Source organism: Maniola jurtina, chromosome 24 (assembly GCF_905333055.1).
Source record: "Maniola jurtina chromosome 24, ilManJurt1.1, whole genome shotgun sequence".
NCBI lineage: Eukaryota > Metazoa > Arthropoda > Insecta > Lepidoptera > Nymphalidae > Maniola > Maniola jurtina.
This window is the reverse complement of record NC_060052.1, coordinates 7,544,299-7,562,465: the sequence shown is the minus strand read 5'-3', so window position 1 is coordinate 7,562,465 and position 18,167 is coordinate 7,544,299. Positions and strand designations below refer to the sequence as shown.

General features: G+C 38.9%; 1 protein-coding gene across 6 annotated transcripts in view; it reads right to left on the bottom strand.

Annotated features, from left to right (window-relative positions):
* Positions 1 to 458: 458 nt before the first annotated feature.
* Positions 459 to 18,167, bottom strand: part of LOC123877799 (facilitated trehalose transporter Tret1) — a 57,366-nt gene continuing 39,657 nt past the window's right edge. For all 6 annotated transcript variants that reach the window (XM_045924697.1, XM_045924698.1, XM_045924696.1 and 3 more), the window contains 9 exons: positions 12,676 to 12,837; positions 7,118 to 7,320; positions 5,163 to 5,349; positions 4,115 to 4,236; positions 3,241 to 3,417; positions 2,303 to 2,395; positions 1,590 to 1,816; positions 1,067 to 1,219; positions 459 to 761 (listed from right to left, as the gene is read on the bottom strand). In XM_045924697.1, coding sequence (XP_045780653.1) covers positions 737 to 761; positions 1,067 to 1,219; positions 1,590 to 1,816; positions 2,303 to 2,395; positions 3,241 to 3,417; positions 4,115 to 4,236; positions 5,163 to 5,349; positions 7,118 to 7,320; positions 12,676 to 12,837 — 1,349 coding nt within the window. In that variant the 3' untranslated portion in view covers positions 459 to 736. The remainder of the gene's footprint in view (positions 762 to 1,066; positions 1,220 to 1,589; positions 1,817 to 2,302; positions 2,396 to 3,240; positions 3,418 to 4,114; positions 4,237 to 5,162; positions 5,350 to 7,117; positions 7,321 to 12,675; positions 12,838 to 18,167) is intronic.

The window sequence follows — 18,167 nt, the reverse complement described above, 5'->3', positions numbered from 1 at the left end:
TATTATGTAATTATTTGATTAGTTATTTATAATAATATATAATGATCGTTGAAAATTGCCGAATCTAATCTATCTACACTTTGTAATTTGTAAAATAATTTTTATCATGAGACTAGAAAACGATTACCTCTCTTACTCCATAGTAACCGACTTTTTGTCTATCAACTAATTTTTTACGTATATTTTTTATAATTACCTACAAATTTCATAAAATAATTTAATTTACTTACGTAGGTACTAGGTATAAAAATACAAGAGATACACACATTTCTAATCGCGTTTTAAAAATCGAATTCGACAAACGATTCATGATATTCCAACCATTCGGGTTACAGCGACTATAGGTTTTTAGAATTCCTACAAAATAGTTTTTTTTTTTTTAACAAACCTGACATTGGCTAGTCTATGTAAAGCCAGACGAGAAGAAAAAAAATAGTTTTTTTTTTGGGGTTTTTTTAAATTTACAGACTAATGCAAGCTCTTGACTGCAATCAGACTTGCTGGCAAGTGAGTCATTTGCCGAATTCCTATAACGGAGCCATACCATTAGATACAGTATCTTGCCAATTTATTCAAAACAATTACCTATAATTTTTTTTGGTCCCATTTTGATCATTCGTTTTACAAAATAGTAGTAAAATAATCTTAATAAGTAATTAAAATGTATCTTAATTTTACGGATGTTTTTAATTTATTAATATTTAAATTCGTTGTATTCTCTGCACTGGAAAAGATCTTACGCCTTTTCAGGCTCCGTGTTCCTGGAAAAAGAAAATGTATAAGTTAATGATAAAAACATTTTCATGTAACTTTTTACAGCGACTTTGTCGGCATGGATTTGAACCCTCGATCTTTCGTGTTTCGGAGCTATTGAGGCTTTGATTCAGTATCTCTGTAACAAATAGCTGATGCCAACGACTACGTCCAGGTTTAGTTCTGCCGATATATGGATACCAACTGTTAGTTATAAGATGATGTGATGTGGTACAATTTAAGAAATACTTAAAACATTCTTCTTTCGTTCTTTGTTGTGGATGAAAACAGACTGATTGTTTGGTACACTCACTTTGCGCCCAGCATCGCCTGAATTTCTTGGAAGCTCTTGCCCTTGGTCTCAGGAACTACGAAGAGTGTGAAGAAGAAGGCGGCCACGCAGCACGCGCCGAAGATGAAGAAGCCCACGTGCATGCCGATCGACTCCGAGATGGATGGGAAGAACCTGGAAACAGGATTGTACCATATCAACACTCAGTAAACGAGGAAGATTTTATACAATGATGACTGATGAGGTTCCCGATTTGACGCCTGTTTTTTTTAAAAATGAAGTCCAGGTTAGTTTAAAAAGGTTACATGATTTTGGTGGTCAAAACACTCTCAGCAGCCAGAGTTAGGCAGGTTCCAGCAGTGGGTAACTATACATATACACCGTCAGGCAACTCACTTGGTGCCGAGGAAGGACAGGATCCAGCAGAAGGTGGTGGCTATGGGCGCAGCGGCCGCCTTCACCTCGATGGGTACCAGCTCGCCCATCACCGCCCACGGACCCAGGCCCAGCAATGGGTAACTATGTAAAGCATCAGTCAACTCACTTGGTGACGAGGAAGGACAGGATCCAGCAGAAGGCGGTGGCTATGGGCGCAGCGGCCGCCTTCACCTCGATGGGGAACAGCTCGCCCATCACCGCCCACGGCAAAGGACCCAGACCCCAGCAGTATGTGACGATGAAGAGAACCAAGGCCAGGATGGGCAGGAAGCTGATCTTCTCTGCGACTGGACTGCCAGTGTATGTCAGTAGGAAGAACATGCCGAGCAGAGTCTAGGAGAAATACATAAACGTCATAAGCATGGTATTTAAACATCGCATATTAGAATTTAACTGTCAGAAATCTTTGAGGTGTGCTGACTCTGCGAACATCAGAAGCAATCCGGCAAAATTCTGATAGTCAAATCCAATCAAATCAAATCAATCATTTATTTGCTTTAAATGCAGTTAACAAAGATATTACAACATTATAAGGCCATTATAGGGTCTGTGGCCTAAGTCATATAACTGCGGAGTTTAGTACAACAAATGTATGAGCAATAACACCTAAACTGATATCAGAAAATAAAAATGGAATCATGATTCATGGTGTACAGTCCCAAAAAAACTGATAAGGTTACTTTATCCCTCCAAATTATTATTTTTCACCCTAAAAAATGGGGCAACATAATATAAGGTTATTTTATCCCCCAACTTTTTTTTGAAGATGATGGATGGACACAGTTGGTCTTCTAATCACTTGAATAACAAGATACTCACACTTCCAATGGCAGTTCCACATGAGGATACAAGAAGCAGGATACGCCTGCCCAGACGGTCCACTACGAACGGGGTGATGAAAGACGCCACCAGCTGTTAACGAATAAAATGTGTAATGTCTTCTGTCATATCAAAGTAGCTCGTTGGCACAGGCATGCTCATCGTCTTTTATAAAACACTAGCTGATACCCGCGACTTCGTTCGCGTGGATGTAGGTTTTTTAATATTCCTGTGGGAACTCTTTGATTTTCCGGGATAAAAAGTAGCCTATGCGCTAATCCCGGGTATAATCTATCTCCATTCTTAATTTCAGCCCAATCCGTCCAGTAGTTTTTGCGTGAAGGAGTAACAAACATACACACACACACACACACATACAAACTTTCTCCTTTATAATATTAGTGTGATGCATGGCAAGAGGCCCTCATACATCTTTTGCCTTGGCTCTGTTTAATAACAAGAGTGATTGACCTATCCTTTTAGAGGTTCAAGCTCATATCTTGCGATCTCGAGAAGTTTTTTTAAAGAGTAAAGCTGCTGGCAAGTGACGATGCAGCCTAAGATGGAGCGCGCTTGCGAACGATTGAAGGTATACCTATGTTAAAATTAGCGGGACACTTTGTGCTGGAAAGGCATTCCATCCTAGCGGTTTTAGGAACGAGGAGGCAAATCGCTTCGTACGTGTCCGTGGAATTTCTACTACGTACGGATGCAGTCCTTCGTCATTTAGTACGATAGTTGAATTGAAGTGGCGCAGAGTTTAGGAACAATTCCTGTTACAAGACGTAAACAGGTGTCATGTAACAACGGTGTGTTCTGATGAGATCTAAGAGCTAGCCAATATGCTACTGAGGTTGCTCACTGAAAAAAAATTACTTGGTAGGAATCCCTCAATACCTGATGTCTCCCTTTGGAGGTCAGGTAAAAATGTGGCTTACCTGTACTGCACCAATGATGATTGTAGCGATAGATGGATCCAGGTCAGTGCCTGAAGCTTTGAAGATATCTGTCATGTAGAACAGGACCGCGTTGATTCCACTGAACTGCTGGAAGAACACCAGCGCGCAGGAGATGTAGAACGCCTTGAAGTTGCTGCCGTGGAACACGTCTCTGATCTGGGTATGGAGGGAGACAGAAAGAGAGGTTTTAATGTGGTGTTATCCTTTTGCATGGTTTCTGGGAAAAGATATCCTTTCGCATGATACTACGACGGTCTTACAGGTTTTAAGTGAATATGCGTGCATCAACATGAAATTTAAATACACAAAAGGAAAAGGTGACTGACTGACTGATATATTAATTAACGCACAGCTCAAACTATTGGACGGATCGGGCTGAAATTAGGCATGCAAATAGCTATTGTGACGAAGACCTAAGAGACTAAAGAATTTTTGAAAACAACCCCTAAGGGGGTAAAATAAGCTAGGTACCTACTGATAGTGATATAAAAAACCTCTAAGTAATTTTTTCCTCCGGAGGAACCTCTAAGGCATTGCCGGCTTTTGAGAAGTTTATTTGTGTAAGCCGTTTCATAATTTTCGTGCAATCGGAAGAGAACCAGATTAACCGACATTGCTCAGCGAGTGGCGAAGCTAAAGTGGCAATGGACAAGGCACATAATTCGAGAAACCGAACAGACGTAGAGGTTCCAAGTTGCTGGAATGGCGACCTCCCTGACCAGGACCCTAATATCCCTCCTATCCTGATGACTCTGACAAGTTTGCTGGATGGTGGGTGGCGCAAAACCGTGGCATGTGGCCCTATAATGTCCAATACTGGATGTGTATCGGTTGATGATGGTCCAGTGCTCACCGTGGCAGTTTTCTCCATGGAGGCAGTGACGTCAGCTTTCAACAGAGCGAGCTCGGCCGCCACGCCCTGTCGGGATCTGCCGCGGAGTGTCATCAGGCATTGCGCTGCATCTTCATTTCTGTCTGTAAAAAGTAATGCGGATAGTACGGCTATGGCTAATATAAATTACTAGCTGACACCCGCGACTTCGTCTGAGTGGATTTAGGTTTTTCGAAATCCCGTGGGAACTCTTTGGTTTTCCGGGATAAAATGTAGCCTATGTGCTAATCCAAGATATTATCTATCTCCATTCCAAATTTCAGCCAAATCCATCCAGTAGTTTTTGCGTGAAGGAGTAACAAACATATACACAAACACACACATACAAACTTTCGCCTTTATAATATTAGTGTGATACTCGTATCTATGACCGGCTAAACTCATTGTATGAAAAAACGCCGTGTCACGCAGCAGCGCGTTTCGGATTCTAACCCACCATCACTCATAGCACAGTTTTACATAGTATATCGTAAATCTGTGCTCATAGTCTCTCCATCCTTCCTTTCTCTTGTTGGTGCCCTTATGTGATCCCTGGGTATCCCCTTGGCTTCCTACAAATTCCTTTTTGTCTACTCCTTGTTCTTTTGCTTTTCTTTCGATGACTCCACCCATTCTGGGTCTAGACGATCTTACTACACCCGCTCGGTCATAGTTCCTTCCATACCTGATCGCTCCGACTAGTATGTCTCGTATGTCGTAAAAAAATATTTGAACATATTAAATAATCTGTTCAAAAAATATTTTATTCCATTACACTGTACAAGTAGCCTTAGACTGCAATTTTACCTGGCGGTAAGTGATGATGCGATACGTTTTTTTTTATTTTGTCACAATATTATCCATTTTATCTTACGGCGGCTGGGTGCTCTGTATAGCTACGGGCTCTGGGACGTTGGCAAAAAGCCCTTATAAATAACCGCCCATGCGGCTTGGAAAAGGGGTATTGCAGTTTTATTAAACCTATACCCTTTTATCATAATTATATCATCATCAGATCAAGAAAACATACCTTTTAAAAGATAGTATGTTGGTGATTCTGGCATGAAGAAGAAGGAGACAGCAAACACAGCAACCACCGCCACACCGAGGTAGGCCACCGCGTGGTACGATATGAACGGCCCTGCGCCGTATACCAGCAGGAAACCCACTGTTATGAACGACTGCAGGAAAGAGCCCAGCGCACCTCGGGAGTCGACCTGCGAACAAATGAAAATAATGAAAATCTTGATAATACTCATAATATAACCCATCTGTTTTTTTTAATAACTAACTGGGCTTACGCTTGACTGCAATCATACCAAGCAAGAGATGATGCAGCCTAAGGTGGAGCGCGCAGTGCCCATATGCATACTAATATTATAAATGCGGAAGTGTGTCATCCTGTCTGTATGTTAGCTTTTCACTGCCCATCAGTTTAACCGATTTTGATGAAATTTCGTACAGAATAACACCCGTATTCACAAACGTTACCGTGAGGACTCATAGTGCGCTTGAACGCATAGTGTAGGTTCTACCAATCAGATGACTGTATCATGTCAATTTACAATGATCTGATTGGTGGAACCTACACTATGCGTTCGAGCGCACTGTGAGATCTCATAGAATGATTGTGAATACGGCCGTTAGTTTACATCCCGGGGACGGACATAAGCTACTTTTTATCCCGGAATATCAAAGAGAGCCACGGAATTCTTAAAGGCCCGTTTAACCGATTTATGTGAAAGATACAGATGTAGCTTGCATCCTGAAAATTGACATAGGCTACTTTTTATCCCGGAATATCAAAGAGTCCCCACGGGATTTTTCAAAAATCTTAATCCACGCGGACGAAGTCGCGGGTATCCTCTAGTACTCATTAAATAACTGAGTGACGCACTTGAATTAGCATACTGAAAATAGTAAATAGTTCAATGTGAACCGGCTATATGAGGTCGTTGACATTGACCCCTCTGGAAATGACCGATCTATTCATAGTGTGGTTAACATCGTGTATCCTGTTATTTAAATACGTCGCGTCGGGTGACCCATTGTCGAAATAGGTCGAGATAACCTATCTTGACATGTCGACTGGCCTGTATATTCTGAATACAATACCTAACAAGCAGCACAATACTGAAATGCATATTTAAATTAGAATATACATTTTTCCAATGGTACTGATTCTGATGGCATCTATATTTGAGAGTATTTACATCTTTTTCTCACTAATATAATAAGAAAAGGACATACAGACTTACTTTAATTTAAAACTGTTAAACCTCTTGACTTTAGGGTCACTATTGTTTTTAATGATCTCTTTTGCAAGGTGCACTTAAAAGACTTCTTTTTTTAAATTCATTTCCCGTCCTTTTCAGCAATATGAAAAAGAACAAGATTTTTTACTTCAAACCTTCAAACTAAAAAACTTAGAGACATGATCAGAAACATATCAGAAACGACGCCAATTGGCAAGTTTCTTAGACAAAGTAGCCTTTGCTCTGTCTAGACCTTAGACGCTGCGTAAGAAACACCATAGGTACTATCCTTACTTTGTGACTCTACTCTGCATGCTAACCGTACCGTACAACTAAAGGCCGATTCACACAAATTGCGTACACGTGACACGTGCGTAGAGATGCGTGTAGGTGTCCACGCACTCGAACTGAACTGCAGCTGAACTGCGCGTCGCGTCAGCGCCCCGCACTATATTCTCTCCAGCCGCGACGCGCGTACGTCACTGCCGCGCGGCGCGACTGGAGAGATTATAGTGCGTGGCGCTGAGTTCAGTTCAAGTGCGTGGGCACCTAACCCCAAACAACTGAGTTACGCATACATCCACGCTTTACGCAAGCGGTGTGCCATGTTTCATACAGTTCCCTAAATTACAACGCAATGGTACGCGCTACGTCTTCGCTTACGCAGCCTGTGTGAGCTATAAGACCCAGTAGAACAGAACAGTGGCACATACTTTATGTGGGTACTAACCGTAGCGATCTCCGCGCAGTACATGGGCGATATAGTGAAGAGCATGCCCACAGCGATACCCCAGAATATCCTGCCTGCGTATAGAAACGCCATGTTTGTGGCAGCGGCCACTAGGATCCAGCCGACGAACAGGGGTACCGCCGAAGACATAAGACCCCATTTTCTACCGATGCTCGATGCGGCGAAACCGCCGATAAAAGGACCTGGAAAAAATATTCAAAACTATACGGACGAAGCCAGAGCTATGATATTTCTTTCCTATTGATAGTAATAGAAGTCCTTTGACTAGCGGTGATAGCCCAGTAGTTTTTTTTTCAACATTTTTACCTGTTGCTGTTTATATTGCAACATCTTTAACGCTAATTTATAATATTCTAATCTAATCTTAACTTAAACTTAGTTTTTTTGCCAAGGTCCAGCTGTTCATCCTCTATCGTTGCATATTTACACATCTTATGATATCTTTTTTTTTTTGTACCAGAAAGTTGTAACAATATAAATAAAAAGAAAGAAAAAGTGGACAGGGAAGCACTTATCTCTATAAGAGATCTCTACCAGTGACCCTTGGCAGTGCGAGAGGTTATAAAGGGAGTAGAATAGGTACAGCAAAGATAGACAGTAATTATGAAAAAACATTAGTAGATATTATGTTATAATATATACTTAAAAATTGTTGGAAAGTCTATATACGGCTTTATATCCATGTTAATATTATCATTGAATGTTGTCTATACTTACTTGTTCTCTTTGGTTTCGCCCTCCAAACATGACGGACGCTCTCTGTATCTTTTTAATTAATATTTAATATAATTTGAGACTGGTCAATAAAAGTGTTTATTTCGAATAACCCGTGCATCCATCACAAGCTCAGTTCCACGCTCTGCTCATCAAATCAACAGGTTATGTGTCCCAGAGTCCAGACTTTAAACATAGAAGTGTAACCGAACGGAAGACATTTTGTTTTGAGCATTGAGATTGTATGCCGGGTCAATGGATTCGTCGGAGTCATGTACGGGTGATTTAACCCGCATGAACAACTTTGAAAAACTCGACGGTTCTTCGAATTTTCACACTTGGAAATTTTGTATTAAAAATGTTCTCATACTGGAAGGATTGTGGGACGCAGTTGAGGGACGAGACGATGACGCGGTGCGTCAAGCACGTGCTCTTGCACGAATATGTTTATCCATCAAAAAGGACTTATATCAATATGTAAGGAATGAGACTTCGGCTGCTGCAGCTTGGAAAAAACTTTCTGAAGTGTTTGAGGATCGAGGCCTATATAGACGTGTCCTATTGCTGAGGAAGTTGCATCGGATTGAGTTTGCTGATTTTAGTTCGATGAGTTTATATATACAAAATGTCACCACATTAGTTCAGCAGCTCCAAGACATTGGAAGGACTATTGAGGATGCTGAGGTGGCGGAGATACTTCTCAGCGGACTTCCGTCTGACTATGATACTCTTGTTTCAAGTTTATCAACAGTTACTGTCACAAATCAGATTTCCAGTGAACTCGTCAAGGCTCGACTACTTCAAGAATACTCAAGAAAAACTTCTGTTAATACCGCTGCTTATATAAGCAACAAAAATGGAACTGTCTTTTGTGATTTCTGCCACAGTACTAAACACAGAAAATCCAGATGCTTTAAGCTAAAGCGTATGAAGAAGAATCCGAAAGCTGCTAGTGCCGCGACTAATAACCTAGTGTCTGCATTCATAGCTCAGTTACCATCACAGGACTTTTATTTGGACAGTGGTGCTAGTAATCATATGGTTAATAACCAATGTTATTTTAAAAAATTTATACCATGTAAACTTAGCGTCAAAGTAGCCAATAATACTGAAATTACTTGTGAAGGTCGAGGGCATATTGATTTAGAAGTTAAACAGCAGGTGAGTCCGTTATCATTGTCCAATGTAATGTATGTTCCCCAACTTTCTTGTAATCTAATTTCCGTATCAAAATTAGTTGAGAGTGGCCATGAAGTTATATTTGATAGGAGAGGCTGTCTAATTTATAACCATAAGAGCAAAACCACTGGTGTTGGCAACCTAATTGCATGTGCTGTACGTTGTAATGGTTTATATAAACTAAACGTTTGTGTTAATGTGAAAACTAACAATTTCTCGCCCATGGATCACTCCTTGTTCCTGGAAGGTAGCCAGGAATCACCGAGGGCCATAGTCGCAGCAGGTTCTCCAGCGGAGTTGTGGCACAGACGTCTAGGACACCTTAGTCTCCGAGGTATGAAATGTTTACGGGATGGTGCATGTGGTGTGATGTTTCAGGATGAAGACTTAAACAACTGTGTGGCATGTCTTGAGGGGAAGATGTCGGCCGCATCTTATCCGCAGGGACAGGCGACGCGTGCTAATCGACCACTGGAACTCATACATAGTGACGTCTGCGGCCCGATGCAGGAACCGAGCTGGGGTGGAGCGAGATACCTAGTGACCTTTACAGATGACTACACTAGGAAGACTTTTGGATATCTCATGAAGCACAAATCTGAGGTAATGTCACATTTTATCACTTTTAAAGCACATTCTGAGAAACAGTTAGGGTTGTCAATTAAAGTTCTAAGGTCCGATAGAGGTGGTGAATATTTTAATAAAAACTTCTCTGATTATCTGAAAAGGGAAGGTATTGTACATCAGAGTACTGTCCCTTACTGTCCGCAACAAAACGGGGTCAGCGAGCGCCTTAATCGTGTGCTGCTAGACAGAGTTAGATGTATGCTTAGCGAGTCAGGTCTCTGCAAGCGTTATTGGGGAGAGGCAGTTATGACTGCTATTTACTTAAAAAATAGGGCTCCCACAGTAGCTTTAGAGGGACGTTTACCTGAGGAGGTTTGGAGTGGATCTAAGGTAGATCTCAGTCACCTTCGGGTGTTTGGCTGTGTTGCATACTGTCTAAATCCATCACAGAAACGCCAGAAATTAGATGCTAAGGCAAAATTAGCTATTTTCGTTGGTTATAGTGAGAGTACAAAAGGCTATCGTTTATGCGAGCCATCTAGTCCTAATACTGTGATATTATCCCGTAGTGTAGCTTTTATAGAGAATAAGTTTTATTATGATAATGGACCGAAAATTTCTGATGATAATTATTATTATTCTATTTTAAATGACAATAATTTAATGAATAATAATGTTGAGGCAATTGAACGTCATGATACTATTGTGGAAATTAACAATGAAACTAACAATAATTTAACAAATGTTTCAGATGGAGTCCATGACGATGACCACCAGACATTAAGTGAGAGCGAGCCCATCTCAAGTGGCGAGTCTGCTGATGATGGACGTGATGAGCGTCTGACGTCATCTAGCCAGGTGTCATGTGGAGGGGAAGCTGTGCAGCCGCGTAGTGAAGCTACAATTGGTTTGTCCGGTCGTCCTATTCGTGAAAGACGTCCACCACGAAGGTATGAAGACTATTCAATGCTAACTCAGCATACCTTATTAGAGGAACCACAGTCTTATGCGGATGCTATCGCTTCACCACATTGTAACAATTGGATTGATGCGATGCACACTGAGCATGACTCCCTGGTGTCAAATCAGGTATGGAAGTTGGTGAGTAGACCTACTAACGCGAATGTTGTCAAATGTAAGTGGGTGTATAAACTAAAGCATGATGCTGATGGAAAGTTTGATAGATTTAAGGCGCGGCTTGTAGCCAGAGGTTTTACTCAAAAGCAGGGAATAGATTATAACGAAACTTTTTCTCCTGTAGTTCGCCATTCATCTATGAGAATTTTGTTTTCATTGGCTAATGAAATGGACTTAGAAATAGATCATCTTGATATAGAAACTGCATTTTTGAATGGTAACTTAAATGAGGTTATATACATGGAACAACCTGAGGGTTTTCGTAGTAAGAATGATAATCGTGTCTGTCTTTTACAAAAGAGCATATATGGTTTAAAACAAGCTAGCAAGATGTGGAATGTAAAAGTAAACAGTGTACTTGTAGATAACGGTTTCAAACAGTCTCTATGTGAACCATGTATTTACACAAAAAGATCTCACAATGACTTTGTTATCATAGCTTTATATGTAGATGATTTCTATGTTTTTTATTCTAAGAACAGCTCAGTTAAGATTGAATTGCTGAATGTTTTAGTGAAAGAGTTTAATGTCAAGAACTTAGGTCCGTTGAAAAATTGCTTAGGCATGAGAGTCACTAGAGATAGGTCAAAGGGAACTTTGTGTTTAGATCAAACTGAGTATATTAAGAAACTGTTAAGGCGATTTAATATGCAAGATTGTAAACCTATTGCGACACCTATGGCTTTAAATTCAAAGTTGACTCTACCTAAAGATGAAAGTGCTTGTATACTTGATGAGACCTATAACTACAGGCAGCTGATAGGTAGTCTTATGTATTTATCTGTATGTACTAGACCTGATATCACTTTTGCATGTAGTCAGTTAAGCCAGTTTAACAACAGCTTTGATAGCTCCCACTGGATTGCGGCGAAGCGTATTCTTAGGTATTTAGCTGGTACAATTAACTACTCTTTATGTTATGTAAAAAGTGTTAACTTGGATATAAGAGCATATACCGATGCCGACTGGGGTAATGACGAAAATGACAGAAAATCGTTTACTGGTTTCGTCATTAAGCTGGGTAATAATACTATTAACTGGGAATCACGTAAACAACGCTGTATTGCACTTTCGAGTACAGAAGCAGAATACCTAGCTATAGGTGATGTTTGTAAAGATGTTTGTTTTATAAAAAACTTGCTTTCAGAAATAGTACATAAGGAAGTTCCTTGCACTGTATTCAATGACAATCAAAGCGCACATAAGCTTTTAGAATGTAAGGAATTTTGTCATAAAAGAACGAAACATATTGATATCAGATATCATTTTGTTAAAGACTTAATTAAGAATGACTCTATTTCAGTAAAGTACCTTTCTACAGACAAGATGATAGCTGATGTATTGACTAAACCTCTGTGTGTACAGAAACATTGTAGCTTCATTGAGAATATGAGTTTGAAAATGACTGTCTCTACATAGTAGAATGTTATTTTATATGCATATTTGACATACATTTTTTCCTTAATGTAGAAGTGACAACTACTACCTTTACATAGTAGAATATTGTTTTTGTATACATTTTTTTTTGGACTTACATTTATTTGTATCAATGATTATTTGTATAGTATTGGACATAATATGTAAGCCGTAAGGGGAAGTGTTGGAAAGTCTATATACGGCTTTATATCCATGTTAATATTATCATTGAATGTTGTCTATACTTACTTGTTCTCTTTGGTTTCGCCCTCCAAACATGACGGACGCTCTCTGTATCTTTTTAATTAATATTTAATATAATTTGAGACTGGTCAATAAAAGTGTTTATTTCGAATAACCCGTGCATCCATCACAAGCTCAGTTCCACGCTCTGCTCATCAAATCAACAAAAATATCTTAGGCATCGCACGCGACCTTTGGCTTATTTGGCCTTATTTGGCTAACCCTATGCTAAATATAGCAAAATTAAGGTAAACTAGACCGAAAAAGGTGAAATTTCTTACCAATAATAGCGCCAATGTTGAGCACGGAACCCATCCAAGCGATCTCATCGCTGGTCGCCTTCTCTTCGAGGGGCGACTGCGACGTGTCGTTGGAGGTCAGCTTGATGTTGACCGGCGCCGTCCATCCCATACTGTACCCGGTACAGAGGATTGCGATGTTCGCTGTGGAAGAAGACAAACTCTTACTATCCTATCATCATCATCATCAGCCTGTGGACGTCCACTGTTGGACAGAGGCCTTCCCTATACAGCGCCACCACACCCGGTCCTCAGCCTTCCTCATCCAGCCACTTCCCGCCAGCCGCTTTATATCGTCGGTCCATCGTGCTGGAGGGCGTCCCACACTACGTTTGCTAAACGCGGTCTCCATTCAAGGACACACTGGTTGAATACTTTTGTTTTCAGTCATTGAGGAACTGACGATGAGAAGACTTGACTTAATTTTCCAAAAGCTGCCCAACCTATCCTATAGGACAATGTACTTGTTGGTTTGTCCTTCAATCACGCTTCAACAGGATCGACGCGATTATTTGCACGGTAGGTAAGAGGGGTTTATTCAGTTCAAAAATCCATAGCTTGGTTCTCATTTAAATAGTAACCAATCAAACTCAATGTTTTGATGATACATTGTAGCAACTAACATCTATGTCTGTGGTTTTCCAGATTTCCGTTATTTTCAGTTTCTCAAGAATTAACATATGTAAATGTTAAAAACTCGCGTAACTTTAAAGCTTGTTATTCATACAAAAATCTGGCAAATCATAGACTTATGACATCGAGTTTGATAGGTTTTCAAATGAGAACCAAATTAAGTTTGTATGAAGAGCGTTAGGGAGCGCGAGGGTGACTTCTCTTAAAGACCTGGAGAGTGACACAGGCTACTTTTATCCCGGATAATTAATGTTATTATTAAAAACTTAAATCCATGGTAGATGTGGTGATAATTAATTACGTGAATTTACAAGTGTAAATTAAAAATTTATAACATCCCCGACAAGTGAAGGTTACAGTAACTAGAAAACGGCTGAACCGATTTTCTTGGATTATAGCTAAGAACGCTCTCGATTAAGTCACCTTTCAAGCAAAAAAACTAAATTAAAATCGGTTTATTAGTTTACGAGTTACGATGCCACAGACAGATACACAGATACACACGTCAAACTTATAACACCCCTGTTTTTGGCTCGGGGGTTAAAAACTAACGCTACGAGAGGACAGTTTAAGTGTCATAAGTAGGTACAGATAGATTCTGATAATGACCCTAGACCAGAGGATGTACTGAGGCATCTCGCTGAGCAATTTCTAAATGATCGTAATTCGCCCATTCGTGTTCTGACGTTGCTGTATCCTGCCCTGCACTAAAATAGACGCTACTTTGCCACTGTACACTATTTTAAGAACTACACCAATATCTATAGAACTGACATGTACAAATTGTATACAAGTTCTTTAAAATAAATAAAGATTAAAAAAAAAATAAGACTGTACACTTGACTGGACTTCTTAGTCCGAACGCATAGTTTTAACTACGAAGAGCACCACCATGAAATTCTTCTTTTTCATACCCTAGTTGCATTTCATTTGGGGTCGGGCCTCCTTGTATGTAAGTACCTGGACTTTTTGTTCTAGGTTGTCATTGTCAAGATTTTAAGGCCTTTAACGTCCCTCTCGACATTGAAAGAAAGAAAGAAAGAAAAAAACGTTTATTTTTGAAAGCTGTGGCACGCATTATCAATTATACCTACCTTACATTACATTGGACTACTACCATGTGGCTGGGAGTCTTCCTCTACCTGGTGGTTTGGGTGGGGATATTCAGTACTTCTTCATGTGGAAGAAAGAAAAGAAAGAAAAAGTGTTTATTCGGTCCCACAGAAAGTATGTCGAAATGAGACGCGTGGATACCAAAATGGACGCCACTCAGCATTTGCTGCGCCTGTGTCGGGAACGCAGGCACAGCGCTGGTCTTCCGTGGAGCCAGAAGTTTCTTCTTCAATCACACCTGATGGAAAGTGATGATGTGGTCTAAGATGGGACGCGTTTACCTAGAAGGTGCCTATTCACTCTTGTTCTCTTGTGTGTGTATGTTTGTTACTCTTTCACGCAAAAACTACTGGACGGATTGGGCTGAAATTTAGAATGGAGATAGATTATACCCTGGATTAGCACATAGGCTACTTTTTATCGCGGAAAATCAAAGAGTTCCCACGGGATTTTTAAAAAAACCTACATCCACGCGAACGAAGTCGCGGGCATCAGCTAGGTTAGTAATAAAGTAGCTAAAAATGGAGTAAAATAAAGAAGATTTAGGATGACCTGAACTCTGGCGTGAGCTATGCATGCCTACCTCACCCTTTGCTGACGCAACAATATGGTAGTCATTGCTTCTTCGCATTCTTTAACTTTTCTTGTATTGGTGCAACCTTAAAAGTTCCCTTGTAATGGATGGGGTTTACAGAAATTGCCATATTCATAGCTACTAGCTGGCTGTGATAGCCTAGTAAGCTGTGATAGCCTATAAGTAAGTGGTTAGAAGTTAGAACGTCCGCCTCCTAATCGGAGGTCGGGGGTTCGATCCCGGGCACGCACCACTAACTTTTCAGTTATGTGCGTTTTAAGCAATCAAATATCACTTGCTTTAACGGTGAAGGAAAACATCGTGAGGAAACCTGCATGCCTGAGAGTTCTCCATGTTCTCAAAGGTGTGTGAAGTCTGCCAATCCGCATTGGTTCAGCGTGGCATACTATGGCCTAAACCCTTCTCATTCTGAGAGGAGACCCGTACTCAGTAGTGGGACGGAAATGGGTTGATCATGATAGCTACTAAGTAGGTAGGTATATCTCGTCATTGACGAAAAATCCATCTCTGTCCAATGAGATAGGAGACCTTGCCCAACCGTGGGATATTAATAGACTGTTATTTTACTTGACTACTCTCATTCACACGTGTTTACGACTCTACCAAGCCAAACAACTGCTATTGCTTCGACGCATTTTGACGCAATTCACTATTATTGTACGTGTTTATTTTATTTGTAAATATAATATATGCCCGTGACTTGACCCACGTGGATTTGGGTTTTAAAAAATCATGTATGTCATTAAAGTTGCCTATGCCATTGAAAAGAGCAACCGCCGAGTTTCTTGCGGGTTCTTCTCGGTAGGAAAAGCATTCTGAACCAGTGGTAGATGCTCTTGATGATTCAGAAGTACTTTCAAAAGTCTAATTGAATAAATATATTTTGAATTTTGAATTTTGTTTTTGAATTTAGAATTTAGTTTTCGTTCATTAGACCTGGTGTCCAATAATTTCATAAATAAAGTGGGACGAATAAGACCTACAAAATTTTGGAAAAAATAGAAATCCCTATTAGCTATGAATATCTGTGATAGGTAAATAAATACATCGTCTATTGGATAGGGTGTCCTTGAACCTTAAACAAAAAATATGACAGTTTTTTCAAAAAAACTTTTTTGGTTCCATTTTTTTTATTTGATGGCAAGTTTCATCCGATTTCATTTTAATAGACCCCAGAGAGTAGAGTACTCATTTACCTATAATAATAATAATAATAATAATAGCCTTTATTCAGACGTTATTTCAGTTACATCATGAGTTTTTTTTTTTTTCTAATTTAACATAAATTTTAATGACACTGTTCCTAACTTATTCATTGTTGTTGTTAACTTATTCATTATGCATCAACTCGCTGTCTGTATGTCACTATTTGACAAAGGCCTCCTCCAACTGATGCCATTTCTCTCTATCAGCAGCTACTCTTGTCCGAATTCCGAAAAACCGAATGTGAGCTGGTTGATTGCATAAAAGAGGCCATAATTGAATCAGGAACGCACTTTGAGTGTAATGAGATCAGCAATATATATACAGAATTGGAAATCAAGTTAACAACAAAATCGTCCTGTTGTTGTTTCTATCTCTACTCATTTACCTACTCCTGAAAATTAATTACTCAGATTATGTTAAAAACTTAGTTTTATGACGTACCTAAGTAAGTAACATAGTAAACTATGTTTTAAGCTATTTGATGTCATAAAATGATTTTATACTAAAACAAATAGCGATGACACTATCAATAATTATATATTTATTACTCTATTGTTCAATCTAATGCTCTCCAAGTAACTATTTATGTTACCATGTTTAATATTTGACGCACTCGTCTATATAATTACAGGATGTAAAAAAATATTTTTCCTGTTCATAATATCATGATTGTAGAGACTAAGTACTTAGAAGTATCATTTTTTACTCGCTTCTTTCCGCAAATTCGTTCACAGGGATATTTTTTTATGTAATAGAATTTTTCTAAATCTAACAGGTGATTCTTTGGTTAGAGCTATATTTTACTGTAAGTATAAAGAAATCCTAGTTTTGCAATTGATTATAACTTATTAAAAGCGTTAAAAAATAAAATTAACGCCTAATTAAATTTAAATAATTAAATTAATTAGGCGTTTAAATTGCGTTTAATATATCTTATATGCAAGTGCTATTAAAAACAGCTAGTTGGCGGATTTTTTCAATCGTACGCACAAATGTCACAACTATTTATGTATTTTTTATAAGTAGGTAATTATTTACACCGATTTCTATGAGATTTCTGGACCGAAGTTTGATTCGCGCGTGATTTGGCAAAAATCTCAAAAAAGGTGCTTAAAATGTCAGACATAAAGTTAGATTTATGAAGTTTTTTTGTTTCCTCTAAAGTGTAACTTACACTCAATTATATAGATTGCCATTTGCCAAGTATCTGGCTATCTGTATGCCTTTGTTTATTTCAAATTGCAACCATGCTATTGTTAAATGATATTTATCTTGTATTTTGTGATTACATATTACTATGCACATTCTATTATCAAGCAGCGTTGCATCAATATAACTATAAATCATTTGATGCTATGTCAAATGCAGGATATTATTACATGTATATTATGTTGACGCAAGTTGGGTATCTATTATACTTTAACATAACATACTTAAAACATTATACTTATTTATCAATTTGTTTATTTTACTAAGCAAATTTGAAATTTACTATTTATGTAGTACATATTTGTTTTATAAATAGATAGGTCTGTAGTAGCTACAATAAATAATTATAATATAATATACTAGATCATAGCCGCAACATCGTTCGCGTAGTTTAAGATTTTTAAGTCCGTCTCTGGTATGCAAGCTGTATCTAATACCTACCAATTTTCGTCAAAATCGGTTAAGAAGATGAGCCATAAAAACGTAGAGGACAGATACACTTTCGCATTTATAATATTAGTTGGATTAGATGTTTGTACTTTGAAAATTGAAAATATTTCATAGTAAACAAGTCTTCATTTGGTTAATTAACATTGACTAATGTCGCTAACTGGATGGGTCAGCGGATTTTATTACAAACCAAAGCTGATTCAAACTTTTCTTTCACTATTAGTTGATTGATAACTAGATATACCTACTTATTAAATCTATTGGTTAT